Source organism: Hemicordylus capensis, chromosome 3 (assembly GCF_027244095.1).
Source record: "Hemicordylus capensis ecotype Gifberg chromosome 3, rHemCap1.1.pri, whole genome shotgun sequence".
Taxonomy (NCBI): domain Eukaryota; kingdom Metazoa; phylum Chordata; class Lepidosauria; order Squamata; family Cordylidae; genus Hemicordylus; species Hemicordylus capensis.
Genome location: NC_069659.1, coordinates 282,916,654 through 282,933,673, shown reverse-complemented (window position 1 = coordinate 282,933,673; position 17,020 = coordinate 282,916,654). Strand labels below are relative to the sequence as shown.

The following is a 17,020-nucleotide window of genomic DNA, read 5'->3' as shown; positions in this document are numbered from 1 at the left end:
ACATAAGGAGAACAAAATGTTGCACAGAAAAAATCATTTTCAAATGCAAATAGTTTCCAGAGCACTATTTCAAATAAGGGTCAATCAAAATATACCACCTCAGCACTGTGTTCAAAAGTAATTCATTAGATTAACTCAAACATGTTATTTTCAGCCCATCTTACTTACTAGGAAACGCTCCAGAGGGTTAATAATAATGGCTCACATTCTCCAGAGCTTTATGAGTGCAGAGCAGGAGCTCTTCCCTCACAGAGAGTCAATGTACTAGTAGAATTGCAATACCACTCCACAGCCAAGGGCGCAAGGAGGGAAACTGGGGAACTATTTTCATTTCTCTCCCCACTGCAAAAGTCCTGTTCGCTGCCAGGAATACATCCCTGAGAGCTGTGTGACCCTCAGAAATATATTCCTGGCAGCAAACAGAGCTTTTGCAGGGAGGGAAGAAAAATGAAAATCACTCCCCAATTACCCTCCTAGCATGTTTGGCTGCAGAGCAATGCAACTAGTGTTCTGGCTCCCTGAGAGGATGGAGCTCTTGCTCTGCTCTTGTGCAGCTGATTACTGACACATCTTAGCCACAGTTAACAGGGAAAACAGTGCTCTTCCTGCACTAGCTCTTAATATTATTATTACTACTACATTTATATCCCGCTCTTCCTCCAAGGAGCCCAGAGCAGTGTACTACATACTTGAGTTTCTCTTTCACAACAACCCTGTGAAGTAGGTTAGACTGAGAGAGAAGCGATTGGCCCAGAGTCACCCAGCTAGTTTCATGGCTGAATGGGGATTTGAACTTGGGTCTCACCAGTCCTAGTCCAGCACTCTAACCACTACACCACGCTGGCTCCTATTATTTTTAATATTTGGTAACCATAATGCTTAACACATCCATTCAGTATTTTATCACTTTCTCTGGTTTTACTATATTTGATATCAACAGCAGCCAATATTTCTAATCTTGAAATAGATTAGGACAAAAAAATTACTAGATACATTTGACATTGAGTCAACATGACACTCTCTTACTATTCTTTCCCTTGACACTTCTATATTTAGGGACTCACCTCCTCCTCAACTGATTCCAAATTTAGACGGTTCATATTTCATGGCATATTTCTCTGTGTTCTTTGGTGCTTATGACTTTTTCCAAAGTCTAGATTTACACTTTTGCACCTGATTGTAATTTTGGCATCTTTTGTATTCATTGTAAATGTTTGAAAAGCTGTCTATTAAAAACAAGTTATGAACACAGCTTCATCCTTTTCTTTATTTGAATTATCCAAGCCATTCCTCCCCCTCCAAATCTTACCTCCCATCAGTCATATATCCCTGCCCACTAAATCCCTTCTACAACTGGTCAGTTTAGAACTGCTTTGACTGAAACACAGAGAAACTTAATCCTGTTTATGAAGCCCATGTATTTCAGCTTTGCCTTTTAGGTTTGTGCCACAAACACCTGTTCTAGACATAAAAATATCCTTTAACTTGCAATACTAGTGAAATGATGGGAAGGATCTGAAAGAGGACTAGGCCTCATTTAGAGCAACTGCTGGGAGGGTGGGCCTTTCCTAATAAGAGGAAAAGCCCAGGAAAATCAAAGCAGAAGACTGGGCAGGAACCACACTCACAGCCACCAACAAAAGAAGGGAAAGCTTTGGGGGGGTTAGTTTGTTCTGTCCTAAGAGTGCCCTGAGCAGCTGCTCAGGAAATGGGAAGACCACAGCCTGGAGGCTGGAGACAGGAGGAAGCTCCTTGCCTGTGAGTAAGAAGTAAAGGACCAGTTCAGTTAGATGTGTGAGGGAAGTTACTTTATTCATTCATTTTTATTTATCAAATTTATACCCAGCCCAAACCTACGTCTCTGGGTGGCTAACAACAATTAAAACACATATAAAAGTTGAAACAGTTCAACATATAACACATATAAAAGTTAAAACAATACAATAATTTTAAAACCATTTTAAAATTTTCCTTTATTGTGTTGCTTGAATCTGTGTTTATTTTTATTTATTTTATTTATTTATTTTTACATTTTATATCCCACTCTTTCTCCAAGGAGCCCAGAGCGGTGTACTACATACTTGAGTTTCTCTTTCACAATAACCCTGTGAAGTAGGTTAGGCTGAGAGAGAAGTGACTGGCCCAGAGTCACCCAGCTAGTTTCATGGCTGAATGGGGATTTGAACTCGGGTCTCCCTGGTCCTAGTCCAGCACTCTAACCACTACACCACGCTGGCTCATGAGTTGCCTGGCTAATGAAAACTTCTCTCCTTTACAATCTGCTTTATGAAGAGAACTGTTCTTATTGCATACTCTTGAAATGCGCTACTCTTCATTTTGGTCTGCCTTGGTCACATGCCTCTGGAGGCCTAGGAATGCTCAGCTCCTTCTAGGGAGGATTTGGCCTCTTTACTCCCCAGGAATCATATGGAGAGAGTGGTTTGTCCCACATTAAAATAAAGTGGATGGTGGCAGCCTACTGTGAATCCCCTTACAGTCAAGGATTCACTCCAGGGCTCTCCCAGCTCCCCTTCTGGCTCTGGTAGAAGCTACGACAACTACATTCATGAGGAGGAGTATAATGGGACTAAAAATAATTGGAGTTGGGGATGAGGACATCCCTCTTCCCTATGTAAGTGTTCTAGTTACCTCTGTTCCCTCAGCGCTAGGTTTCCAAATCTAAACAATATATTGGTCAACTGCTTACTTTGCCTCAAGACAGAGACACAATGCCATTTCTGCCCATCACTGTTCCTTGGTCACCATGAAGTCCTCCACTTTTGTGCAGCCTATAGTCCACCACTCACTCTTTCACAATAATCTTGTGAATATCAACTTAATTTTTTTAAAATAAAAACCTCCAACACCTCATAGCTATAAAGATTTGAAAGCTGAACAGCCATATGTCCTAGTAACAGAAACCATTATCCTTATGATTTCTAAACTCATGTCTTGATTCTGAACAATAAAATTGTGAACTAGTGTATCACCAAGTTTTTCATCAACCACAGCTCAGATGATAAATGGCTTGTCCTATTTTCTAATACACTAGAAAGAAAAACGCATAAAGCAAAATGCAGAATCTCCTGCCAAGAGCTCAGCACAGCTCTAGAACTCTATTAACTTAGCTCTGTGTTCTCAAAAAGATTTAAGTCTACAGCCAAGGATAAGCACTTACAGAAATTCTATACTTTAAACCTGTCTTGAATCTTAGGAGAGGAGAGCTGGTCTTGGGGTAGCAAGCATGACTTATCCCCATAGCTAAGCAGGGTCTGCCCTGGTTGCATATGAATGGGATAATTGATGTATGAGCACTGTAAGATATTCCCCTCAAGGGATGAAGCTGCTCTGGGAAGAGCAGAAGGTTTCAAGTTCCCTCCCTGGCTTCTCCAAGATAGGGCTGAGAGAGATTCCTGCCTGCAACCTTGGAGAAGTCACTGCTAGTCTGTGAAGACAATACTGAGCTAGATAGAACAATGGTCTGACTCAGTATATGGCAGTTTCCTATGTTCCTATGTCTGCTAGGGCCTATCTTGCAGAACGGTTGATCCTGTGAGGATAAACAGCTGTGCAGCACTTTGGAATAATATGGAAAAGAATACTTGACATCTTTCAGGTATTCCACCTCATGGAAAGACTTTCACATATGCATTGATCATAATGTACAAACACAAGAAATGAGCAGTGATATATTCCAAATATACAAGGCCAGCATACTTGAGCACCAGTCTCTTTGGCTTATTTTTCCTCAGAATCATTGAAAATAATAACTCTACTTGCCAAATATACAGAAGCCACTACTAGCTCATATGGACTGAAATTCCAAACAAACCATTTTCTAGTTAAAAACAAACAAAAAGATTATAGACTTGATCGGAACTGCTAACAGATATGTGGACATGTATTGACCTATCAGTTAGAATTGCATTACAGTATATTATAAATTCCCTTCCTTCTCAGAGTATGCTCAGAATAGCATATGTCCCATTTTATCCCCACACCACCACTGTGAGGTAGGCGAGACAAATGACTGAACCTAGAGTTCCTTTTAGTTTGGATTTTTTAAAAAAAATCTTGTTTAGCTTAATTTGGTTAATTTCATTAGTCTAATTTTACATTACACTATTTTATCAATGTTGTGAGCCTCCCCGAGCAGTAGTATACTGGAGAAGCAGGGAATAAAAAATAAATATTTTTAAATAAGTTTTAATGTGTTATTTGCTTACACATGGTCCCACTGAATGCATACCTTTGCCACCAGCAGCCACCCCAAAGAGGTAAGAACAATTTATGTGCAAGGGCAACTTTCCAAATGAAATTACCCTAGCTATTAAGTCACACAGAATCTCTTTTATAAAAGGAGGAGATGCAGCCCGTTGTTGACCAGGCAAAGTCATTTTGCACAGATTACACTTATAGAAAAGTTCAAGAAGTGAAATACAGGTGGACCTTGTTACCTGCAGTCCCCGCATATGTGGTTCCGCGTATCTATGGTCGGGCAACTGACACCTGATCTGATACAGTTTTTTAAAAGGGTTAAGAACCATGTATCTGCAGTTCCTAGGTGGCTAGGAATGACCTCCAGAGTCATTTATGGCCGCCATTTTGTGGCTCTTGAGAGAGGGGGATTTACTGCAATTTTGCATGGAAATATGATGAGATTGTGGCTTTTGGGGGGCACTGCTGGATAGCTGTAGACCTGAAGAGCACGGTACGGCACTTTATTTCAATTATTTCTGCCATTTTTAGCCCTGCAGGATCCTAACACACACACACACCCGCCAAATGCCACTGACTCAATTCCTCGTTATCTGCGGTTTTGTTACCCGCGGAATTTGGTGGTGGTGGAACCTCCTGCACATGAGTTCCACCTGTATGTTATATAATTTTATATTACTGTGCTTGCAAAAGGGAAGTAAAAACAGTTTGGAAGGTGTAGGATTTCCACTTCAACAAGATGAATAATTACCATACATAGTAAATTTGAATCTGAGAAAGATCTTCTGCTTCTCTTGGGCATGTCATTTTTGAATTAATGATCTGATTATTGAGTGTAAAAAAAATCTGTTGAGAACAATAACTAAAATGTGATTATATTCAGAATTTCTGCTAAAAAAAATTAAACTTTTCATCAAGCATATTCCAGAGTAAAAAGTAGTACATTCAGCTAATTGCAGTGGTAAGATTGTATATGCAACATTTGGTATATGTAGGTAATTGGGAAGTATAACTTTATTTTGCATAAGCAAATCCACAAACTCTTCAAAATGTAATAGATAACAAAAAATTTAACTTTTAGGACAATAGAAGAAAGTTGTTTACAGAAATATTCCCATTCACATTAATGAACAGCTAATTTCGACTCTTCCGGTTTGCCAGGCACTCAAGGCCAAACTAGACGTTACATGTGTAATAAGCACAGCAGTCTCCATACATTTTTAAAATATGAAAACCAGTTGTAGGAGAGCAAACCATATTTGATGGAAGAGCAGCAGGAGGAGTGGGACTCCCCCACCCCAGCCATTTCCCCCCACTCAAAATTGCTTCCAATCCTACTCTGTGGAAGGGACAGAAACAAAGTGATTTAGTAGAAAATCAGAAATCTCTATCCTCCACACCCATCCTTCAGTGCCGACTGCATCCTATGCAGCTGTGTTTTGTTTCAAAAAACACAGAACTGGAGAAAAGTACACATCAAAGCCCCTTCCAACACTAAAATTCATTATGTTATGACCATGTGTAGTTTAGTCCTAAATAGCTGTCCCTTCTCTGGTAGGAGAATGAAGTATTTCAATAAGTAAGAGGAGCACAGTGTAGCAATACAGGAGCAAGGGACTATGAGAATATGTGTCAGTGATTTTCATTATTTTTTGAGCAGGGGCCACTTTGGCAAAAAACTTTCAATGTGAGACCCATTTCCCACTGTGCTGACCTCCACACAATACTGCATTTAGGAGAGATACCGCTCTCTGTTAAGAGCTCTATGGGGAAAGTGCTAGGAAGGGCTGCACTTCTCAGCACTTTGTGCATGCCTTCCAAAATGATGCAGGGGCTCAAGAAGGCCGAGTTTCCCTTAAAGGAGCCTCACTTACGTGTAAAGTACAACACTGCATGGTGGGGATGGTAACCTTCACATGATGCAAGGGGGACTGTGCATAAGTCCACACAGAGTCACACAGGCCCAATAAATAATTAGGCAGCTGCACTTAGGATTGATGGGGGTCACCACTGGCCCCCAGCCTTACAGTGAAAAATACTGATCTATGCAATGAACTGCTTTATATACTTTGTGCCTTTTTAAAAAATATGTCTTTCCCTATGTTTTCTTAAGCCTTATTTTCTTATCTTGTAAACCTTAGGGATACATCTCTGACAGAGCAAGTTTTTCAGCAAAATTGCTGTTATAGCCCAAATCATATTAAAGACTCAGAGCATATATGTTGTCTACATCAACAATCAGGAAAACAGGCACGCCATAATCAAGAAGCCAAACTAGTGAAACATTTCCTTTAACTTTCCCCCTTAACAGACTTGGTATAGTTAAGTCCTAAACATGGAAGAAGCGTGGGCATGCAGGACAAAAGAGAACACAAACTGAAATACTAACATACTAGCTGATCCCGCACAGAGCATCTGTGCGGCAGTACACTCCCCCCACCTTCAGGCCCAGTTTGTTCTCTCCACAGTGAATTTTCTACTTTCTGCCCCAGTCTCCCCTGCCCTTCCACCACCTTCTGCCCTAGCGCTAGTTGGGGCCAGCCACAACAGGTGGCCAGTCGGTAGACTGGCCCCATTCAAAGAGAGGACAGGAGGAAAAGGGATGCCTCACAGTTCCCCCAGCTATTTTGATTGCGGGCATACCCAGGGCAAGGTCTGTGAGACTTGCAGGTCTTTAAAAACAAGACAGCCAATAATGAGGAGCCAGTGATGGAGGAGGGTATGGCACAGGCCCTGTGACTCCCAGGAGCAATGCAGGTTTCTTATGGTTGAAGAAGTGGGGGCCCAGGTGAATGAAACCTCTCCTTTTCTCTGTAAAACTCTGAAGAAAGGCAACGCAACTTATGAGTTCATGTTTAGTTCAAAGCTTACAGAAGCTGTTGTTTAATTCATGTGCATGGTATAATCTACAAGCTGCTTATAATCTACTGCCTCTTATAATTCTATTATTTTACTCTAAACACCATTCAACCTAAACAGAAGATCACCACCCAGAAAAACTAATTAAAAAAACAATGCTTAAGTAAGGTTTTTTAGTTATCACAGCTTTTCTCTCACATTTGAGCCTCTCTCCATACTGCCCTATGACACCAACATTACCTTAGGTAAAACACCAGATCAAACTGGATAGGAAAGTAATCTATAATCTATGCTACATATGTCAAAGTGTTCCATGTTCTCCACGATAAATTCATTGGTTTTACATAATATATTTTGCAAAATACACATCTGGTTCCAATAAAGGTAATTGCAGAAATTAATGAAAGAAATGAGGCATTGTAGTAGCAATAATAATTTTTAATCAATCAAAAGCTGTCTTGTGAGTAGGGTAAACAAGTTCTTATGCTTCAAAGCAGCTAATAACTCCCAGGGAAACATAATGACTTCTAGACTTATAAATAAGGGGTCAGTCAATGCAAGTCCCAACTCAACAGTACATACACTTTTCTTCTGTAGAATTATATTTGTTCAAACTCAAACATTACACGTCAAGAGATTAAAAAAATTCCAGGGGATTGTTTATCCAGGGTCCTACAAATTTTAGCCTCATGCTTCAAATATGTTGGTCTATTCCATGTATAAGTAGCTTTAGTTATGTCCTTTCATGACAAATGACTGTACTTTTGCTTTGGTAACATCCAGATTGGACTACTGCAATGCACTCTACGTGGGGCTGCCCTTGAAGATGGTTCGGAAGCTTCAGCTGGTGCAGAATGCTGCCGCAAGGATGCTCATGGATGCAAGTCGCTTCACGAGTATCACACCCATCCTGTGGCAGCTTTATTGGTGACCTGTCTGCTTCCAAGCTAGATTCAAGGTGCTGGTCTTGACCTTAAAGCTCTACACGGCTTGGGGCTGGGGTATCTGTCGCACCACATTCACGCAATTCATATCAGGCCCAGCTCATGGCTCTGCCACTGACAGAGATCCAGCTGGCGGGGATTTGACTGAGAAGATTTTTGGCTGTGGCCCCTTAGCTCTGGAACACCCTCCCTTAGAGCTTCACCATGCTTCCTCTCAGTGTTCTTAAACAACGACTAAAAACACATCTTTTTAAAGAGGCTTTTAAATGTTTCACCTGTTGCTTATATCTGGTAAGTTCTTTAGTTTTTAGAGGGGCGGGTATAAATATTTTTAATAATACATTTTAATCAGGCATAAGCAGTCTTTATCTATTATATGTGTATACCACACCAAACTTCTGCCTCTGGGCAATTTACAGCCACATAAACAAATTAAAACAGAAATCAAAACCTTAAAACAATTTGAAACAACATATCTAGTTTAAAAGCCTGGGTGAATAAATGTGTCTTTAGAGACTTTTTAAAAGTTGTCAGTGGTGGGGAGGCTCTTATTAAAGCAGGGAGTGCATTCCAGAGTCTTGGGACAATGACAGAGAAGGCCCATCCCAGACGAACTGATGGCAGTTGCAGACAAACCTCTCCAGATAATTTCAATGGGCAATGGGGCTCCTAGTGAAATAGATATTAACCACAGCAAATATGCATGGTACAATGTATGTATAAGGACAGCTTTCCAGATGTAATTTGGTGTATCATATTATCCTTCTACTAATACTTTTTACAGAAAGAATAGTCCCTGCCCAGAGGTTTACGGACCAAGAGGAGACATAACATTCAAGGAAAGGGAACAAGAAGTGTAACAGGTAGAAAAAGCAAGTCATATGGGAAAGGCCTAAGCAAAGAGATGCATCTCAAGATGATTGTCAGAGCAAGTTGGGAGTCACATGAGAAATAATCACACCAATGATAAGGGTCAGCTAAAAGAAAATGCACATAATCAAGAGAAAGACTGTTATCCTAGGCTTGTTGTGGGGGGATTGGTGAATGATGATTGAAAAGAGTAAGAGAACAGAATACAAGGAAGGGAGAAACTTAAAGGGAAGTTGGAGAAGCATGAACCCACAACAGAGTAGTGAATGCCAGCGCAAGGAACAATATGAAGGAATAATGTGAGAGGGGTATTGGTGCTGAACACACATACAAGGTGGCTTGAATGGAGACCAGTCAGTAAGGTATTGCAGTACTTAACACAAACAAGAAAATGTACCAATATTCTAGTACAATCAGCCGGGGGGAAAGAGGCCAGATAGAACCAGTAACTTTTGGTATTTTGATGGCCTGGTATCATTCACAACATTGGACTCTGTGCCTGTGCAGTAGCTCCTGCAGAAGGATTCATCAGCTCCTTGGTGCTCTGAAGCCACACCCTTCGCACATAGAGCATGCTCAGTATCTTTGGCTCCAGAGCACTGATCCTCTCAGTTCCTGGATGGATGATGTTGAGTTGAAGCTTTCCCAGAAGAGACAGGTAAAGAAAGAAGGTGAGAGCATCCAATGAGCAGGGAGGCTGGGTGGGTGTTGTAAATGATACCTGGCCTCCAAAAGATCAAAGGTTACAGGTGAGCAACCTCTTTGTGGTAGCCCAGTATCATTCCCAACATTGGGTGATTAGCTAGCTCCCAAAAGAAAGGAGGTGGGATTTAAAGAAATTTCTTGAGGACTGTATGCCAAAAACTAGCCTCAGCCACAGAATGGACATCTAGGGCATAATGTTAATAAAGGGTTGTTCAGAAGAATAGGTAGCAGCCTTTCAATTTTCAGCAAAGCTAACTCCACAGAGGTGAGCAACGGAAGTGGTCATTGCCCTTCTGGAATGAGCCTTGATAGTAGCAGGTGGCGTGAGATCTTGCTCCTCACTGCAGAATAGGATAGCCTGAACTAACCATTATATGTGGAGCTAGGGGGTAGACTTGGTGGTGAATGCACCAATCCCAAATCTGAAAGGCAAGATTGGCACAGGCATTTGGAAACTGTGCTGCCTTGATGGTTTAAGCACGCTATGGCCATGGTATTGTCCAGCATTACCAGGACCATTTTACCAGACAAGAGAGGAAGAAATGACTTCAAGGCCAGGAAGACTGCCATAAGTTAGAGGACGTTGATATGCAGAGATGCCTGCTGATGGTTCCAAAGGCATGGAGCATGAAGGCCTACACAGCAGGTCCCCCAGCCTGTCAGATGCTGTCAGACAGAAATTGAGGGCAGAGGCAGTTGGAAGGGTACCGCCCTTCCAAAAATGGCTCAGGGCGGTTTACACAGATAAATAATAAATAAATAAGATGGATCCCTGTCCTCAGAGGGCTCACAATCTAAAAGAAACATAAGATAGACACCAGCAACAGTCACTGGAGATACTGTGCTGGGGGTGGATAGGGCCAATTACTCTCCTCCTGCTAAAAAAGGAGAATTACCACATTAAAAGTTGCCTCTTTGCCAAGTTAGCAGGGGGCCTATTTTCCTTCGATAAGGAGAGTGTTGGTGCCGCTCTACAAAACGGAGCCGATGCCTAGCATTGGAGGAAAGTCATAGGAACATAGGAAGCTGCCATATACTGAGTCAGACCATTGGTCCATCTTGCTCAGTACTGTTTACATAGACTGGTAGTGGCTTCTCCAAGGTTGCAGGCAGGAATCCCTCTCAGCCCTATCTTGGAGAAGCCAGGAAGGGAACTTGAAACCTTCTGCTCTTCCCAGAGCGGCTCCATCCCCTAAGTGGATTATCTTACAGTGCTCACACTTCTAGTCTCCCATTCATATGCAACCAGGGCAGACCCTGCTTAGCTAAGGGGACAAGTCATGCTTGCTACCACAAGACCAGTTCTCCTCGCTCCTTCGACACTGTCAACAGAAAGCTGGCACCGAAGACCGGCGAAGCCAAAGATGAAGAAGGTCAAAGGGCTCAGTTGATGAGGGACAGTGGCAGAAGCAGAGTTGGATGTGGAGAAGGACGGACTGCAGAGATCAATGTTGAAATCGGAGCAGCGAAAAACACCGATACTGATGTCAAAGTCAGCAGGAAACCCAATCTCAGTGGTGCAGAAAAGGATCTCTCAGTGACTTCAGGAGATTATGACAAATTGGAACAAATGACACGGACGGTGGCAGGCATCAGCGGCACCAACGAAGGCAACGGAATCAGTGACTCAGAAGATCTCACTGACAAGGAGCAATGCTTGACAATCATCACTGTTGTAGTAAAGGGTGATGTCGAGGCAGAAACTGAAAACAGCATGGAGGAGCTGGTATGGCCAATGTCGAAGCAGTTGAGGGTGGGATCAACACAGATGCCAAAGACGACTATGTTTTGGGATTGTAGAAGCTTTGGTCTCTCTGTGTTTTCTTTTATGGTGTTTTTGGTGGGATTCTTTAGGGAGATCCTGCAGCTTCTTAAAAGCTCTGGAGGAGAACTTGGATAGAGTCTTGGAAGCCAAGCTCAACTTTGAAAGTGTCAAGGTCATTGGGGTTGGTGGGCGCAAGGCAGCTTCATGCAGTGCTGCCCTTATATGCAACTCCCAAATTCTCTAGGCTTCTTATGAGAAGGAAAGACAAATTTTGCAAAAACAGACAATATGGTCCTCTCCTAGGCAAAGGATGCACAAATCATTCTGGTCAGATGAGGGCAGAGTGCCACTGAATGTCCTACAGGTTATTCTCAAGCCCATCAGACTAGAGGCAAACAAATCCAAAATGTAGGGCAAAATTGAAGTCAAAAACAGTCCAAAAGTCCAAAAAGCCAGATAATCAAATATACAACCATTTGTGTTTTCCAGGAACCCTAGACAAAGGAACAAATCCCTGAGGAAGTACACACTATGGCAGATGGAAATGAACTAAGAGAATGCGCATGGCTTCAGAGGGCTTCAAGGAGCTAACAAATCCTTCCACAGGAGCTACTGCACAAACACAGAGCCCAATGTTGAGAACAATACCAGTCTACCACCAAGATTAAGTAGCTGCAGGGGTGAATTGTATCTATGGGCAAAGTGGGTGGCACTCACCAGTATTCCCTCTAACAAGGATTCCCAGATGTTGTTGACTACGACTCCAGTAATCCCCAGGCAAAAGCTATTGCAACTGGGGATTCTGGGAGTTGTAGTCAACAACATCTGGGAATCCCTGCTAGGGCACTCACCTTAAATTTCTCAGTCAGCCATGTTGTCTCTGCCTCCATACTGTGTGCCTACTGTCTCACTCTGTTGTTCCCTACTGCTCTTGCTTGCAGTCTGCTGCTGCTTTAAGAGTTGTGAGGTGGGCAATGGTAGCGCCAACATCAAACAAATGAAAAGCCCAAGATCTTTAAAAAAAACGTTAATAAGGCAGGAGCCAGTATGCATGCTCACTTTTGTTTTGCAATATGGGTGGTCCTAGGACCGCCCTATAAACCAATCAGAGAGGGACTAGATAGAAGCTCAGTTGGATTGTATACCAAGGAGGAGGAAAGGTACCACCAAGTTCAGGAGAACGGCAGTGTGGCTAACGAGTAGTCAGGGAAGCTATAAAAAGGAAGATGACTTCCTTCAGAAAATGGAAGCAAGTTCTACCCAAATGAAGAGAACAGAAAAGAACAAACTCTGGCAAAATAAATGCAAGGAGACAGTAAAGGTTGCAAAAAGAGTTTGAGGAGCAAAATAGCTAGAAGTATCAAGGCGAACAACAAAAACTTGTTTAAATATATCAAAAGCAGAAAAACTGCCAGGGTTGGACCCTTAGATGATGAGGGCATGAAACGGATTCTTAAGGAGGATAAGGAAATTGCAGAGAAACTGAATGGAGTTCTTTGCATCTGTCTGCAAAGTGCAAGATACTGACCATGTACCCACTGAAACTGAGCTTTTTGGGCTTGGCTGAAGAACTGGGCCAATTTGACCAGAGAGGATGTTTTAAACTGTCTTGAAAAACTAAAAATGAAACTAACTCAGATGGCATCCACCCAAGAGTTAAAGAACTCAGATGTGAAAGTGCTGATCTCCTAGCAAAAATATGTACCTTTTCCCTACAATCAAGCTCTGTACCAGAGGACTGGAGAGTAGCTAATGTAACTCCAATTTTTAAAAAAGGGATCCAGGGGTGATCCCGGAAATTACAGACCAGTTAGCTTAACTTCTGTGGCAGGTAAATTAATGGAAAGCCAACTTAAGTATAATATTGTTAAACATATGGAAGAACAGGCCTTGCTGAAGGAGAACCAGAACGGCAAACCTCTCTAACCTTTTGGAGTTCTCTGAGAGTGTCAACCAGCATGTGAATAAAGGTGATCCAGCTGACATAGTATACTTGGACTTCCAAAAAAAGCTTTGACAAAACTGCCCACTAAAGGCTTGAATAAACTTAACAGTCATGGGATAAGGAGACAGGTTCATGTGTGAATCCATAACTGGTTGAAGGACAGGAAACAAAGGGTAGGAATCAATGAAGGGAAGTAAGAAGTGGGGTCCTCCAGGGATCTGTACTGGGACCAGTGCTCATTAACTTGTTCATAAATGATCTAGAAGTTGGGGTAAGCAGCCAAGTGTCCAAATTTGCAGATGACACTAAACTATTCAGGGTAGTGAAATCCAAAACAGATTGTGAGGAGCTCCAAAAGGATATCTCCAAAATGGAGGAGTGGGTGATAAAATAGCAAATGTGGCTCTACATAAGGAAGTTTAAAGTGATGCATACTGGGGCAAAAAACACAAACTTTAAATATCACTGAGTGATGGACCTGGGGAGAGATCTTGGGTCATGGTGGACAGCTCAATGGAAGTGTCAACTCAGTACATGGCAGCTGTAAAAAAGACAATTCCATTCTAGGGATCATTAAAAAGGGTGTTGAAAATAAGAATGCTAATATTATAATGCCCTTATACAAATATATGGTGCAGCCGCATTTGGAGTACTGTGTGCCGTTCTGGTCACCATATATTATGAAGGACATTGTAGAATGGAAAAGGTGCAGAAGAGGGCAACCAAGATGGGCAGGGGCACGGAGTACCTTCCTTATGAGGCAAGGCTACAGTATCTGTGGCTTTTTAGTTTGGAAAGGAGATGACTTCAAAAGGGACATGAGAAAGGTGTATAAAGATACCTTCTCTCTCTCTCTCTCTCTCTCTCTCTCTCTCTCTCTCTCTCTCTCTCTCTCTCTCTCCCACAATACTAGAACCAGTGATCATCCCATGAAACTGAAGGCTGGGAAACTTAGGACTGACAAAAAGTACTTTTTCACACAGCACACAACCAATCAATGGAATTCTCTGCGACGGGATGTGGTCATGGCCACTAGCCTGAGTGGCTTTAAAAGGCACTTAGACAAATTCATGGAGGACAGGTCTATCAATGGCTACTAGTCTGGTGGCTATAGGCTACCTCCAGGCTCAGAGGCAAGATACCTCTAAATACTAGTTGCAGGGGAGCAACAACAGGAGAGAGTGCATGCCCTCAGCTCTTGCCTGTAGGCTTCTGAGGCATCTGGTGGGTCACTATGTGAAATAGGATGCTAGACTGGATGGGCCTTAGGCCTGACCCAGCAGGACTGTTCTTGTGTTCTAGTCTGATTGACTCCTCAGGTAGCCAGAGTGCCCAGAGGGTGGAGAAGTCTTTTTCATTTAGCTACTCTGAAGAATCCAATCACCATTTTGGTACACTGGCTGGCTGTTGTTAAGTCTTATCTTTTGCTGGTCTGTTTGTGTTTGTTTGGAGGAACCTCTGCTTTCTCTCCCTTGCTCTCTGATCTAATCTGTATGCAAAGCATTATGGTCCATTCCCAAAATGACATGCCATAAAACATTGGAAGGAACAGCAAACTGCAAGACTGGACTAATCAGACTGCAAACTGGCATAAGAAACTAGAAAGTTCTTTTAGGGCATATGCATGGATTTCTGAGTCCAAACTACTTTTAAAATAATTGCAGAAGTGGCTTTCCATGTGGGTGTAGTGTACAGAAGGAATGGATTCTGTTGGAAGGAAAATAATTTTTAAAATTCATTTGCTATGCAGAGAGCTAACCAGGTTTTTCTGTAACATTAGTATGTCCACTGTGGGTTATGGTTCACTGGGCAAGGATTAAGGAAGTGATCTGTATTAAAATCATTTGTTGCTTGCTATTCATTTTTTAAATTATCAGGCAGACAAAGCTGCCCTGGTGACTTCAAAATGCATTTATTCTCCACAGAAACAGTCTTTTGTAGCTGGTCTCTGCTTTACTTGTGGCTTGTACAGTTCTTTTCGTGTGTGTGTGTGTGTGTGTGTGTGTGTGCGCGCACACACACACACACACACTTGTTTTGATCCTGTCATGTTAGATACAAGTCTACACACTACTGTAGTACTGTTAAGCACTATAAAGCAAATGTTTTCCGTATTTCTCTGTATCTCTGCTAATAAGCAACTGAGATTTGGGTGCTTGTGTGTGTGTTTGTATTTTGATCCCACTCATTAGCTACAAATCTACACTTTGCCAGTTATTGCCAAGGTACCTACCTAGTCCCGGCTCCACCTCTGCAACTGCCCACAGTTGGCTCCACCTTTCACTACCTGTGGCTCCATCCATTTCTGCCTAGCCCCCACACCCACACCCAGGAACCACCAGCCACCACTGAGTAGCTGAAAATAAGAAACAAGAAACACGGGACAGAATGAATCAGAGAGAGAAATAAAATTCTAAAGACTACCCAAATTGCAAGCCTGGGGAGAAGAGGAAACAACATTATCCAAAATGAATGAAGAAAAAGATTGTGATGAAAAAAGACTTGGTGTTTTGTGGACTATTTTGAGGAATTTATTTTGAAGTAATTGCTACCTAGGTGGCAGCTCTCAATTCAAGTGAACACAGCTATGCCAAATGACTGCAATGGAAGCTTCAGTGGAAGCTTTTGTGGGTCAAAAAACATAGACTTGAGCCCAGAACACAGTTTTAGACAAAACTGATCAAAACTCCATATAATCCACATGCTGTAAGTAGCACCATTCATCTTAGATGAAGGAAGAATTGTGTTGAGAAAAAAACCTACTACCCTGAAGGATACTAATCTACTGCTATTTTTTTTTTAGAAGTGAACAAAGCATCAAATAGGGATTGGTTATGAAAAGTATACATATTCATACACACTCACCAGCTAATGTATAATCCATATCAAATCCAAAGCACTTTATTTTTTCCATGGCTAGGCTTCTGTTCACAAAAACCCTGCAGAAAGAAAGAAACCCAAGGGTAAGCATATTGGTATGAAATCTGATTGAACAAATGTATTCTTCATGCTCTTTGATGATCCAAAAGTTTCTAATATCACATGAAGAAACATAAGTGACTGAGAGGTTTACTTTTCAATCCCATGCACATTTGTTTGGGAGCAAGAACTATTGGATTCAGTGGGCTTACTTCCAAGTAAATGTGAATAGGCTATTGATCTCCTAAATATAAAAATATAAAATGCTGCAAGATGACACCAATAGCTTTTCTTCATTTTCTAACAAAGGCTGTCTACTACCATGTTTCATTAATTACAATGGGACTACTTATTTAATTTCATCTGGACATCAGCCACTATCAAGATTTTTCATCTACATCATACGTATGAACTTAACAGTACTTTGTTACAGTTTGCAAAGTTTGTAGAACAATTTCTTTGTCAGTGCGCACTGAACCAGAAGTCAAATTTTTAAAAGGGGGAGGGAGGGGGGAGACTAAACTATCTGCCTAGGTAATTTTTTTTAAGTGACTGGAAGCAGGAGAAAGGTATAATGGTAACTAGCCCTGGATAGTATTTGCCTTCTAACCTCATCTGACTGTAAATATGTTTAAAATTAAAATGCCTCTCAAAAATCAGAGCTCTATACAGTACATAATTAAGTGACTAATGGTATAATATCTCATGCAATTTCATTCCAATCCAATATATACACATGCACAGGTGAATTTTAAATTAATTTTACATTAAAAATAGCATTTTAAAGGTCAGCTT

At 41.6% G+C, this 17,020-nt stretch overlaps 1 protein-coding gene across 7 annotated transcripts in view; it reads right to left on the bottom strand.

Annotated features, from left to right (window-relative positions):
* The window catches only part of NT5C2 (5'-nucleotidase, cytosolic II), a 144,951-nt gene that overhangs the window by 72,037 nt on the left and 55,894 nt on the right, over positions 1 to 17,020 (bottom strand). For 6 of the 7 annotated variants that reach the window (XM_053305517.1, XM_053305518.1, XM_053305521.1 and 3 more), the window contains one exon: positions 16,172 to 16,245. The exons of the other annotated variant lie outside the window; for it this stretch is intronic. In XM_053305517.1, the coding sequence (XP_053161492.1) occupies positions 16,172 to 16,245 (74 nt within the window). The remainder of the gene's footprint in view (positions 1 to 16,171; positions 16,246 to 17,020) is intronic. 7 annotated transcript variants of the gene reach the window in all.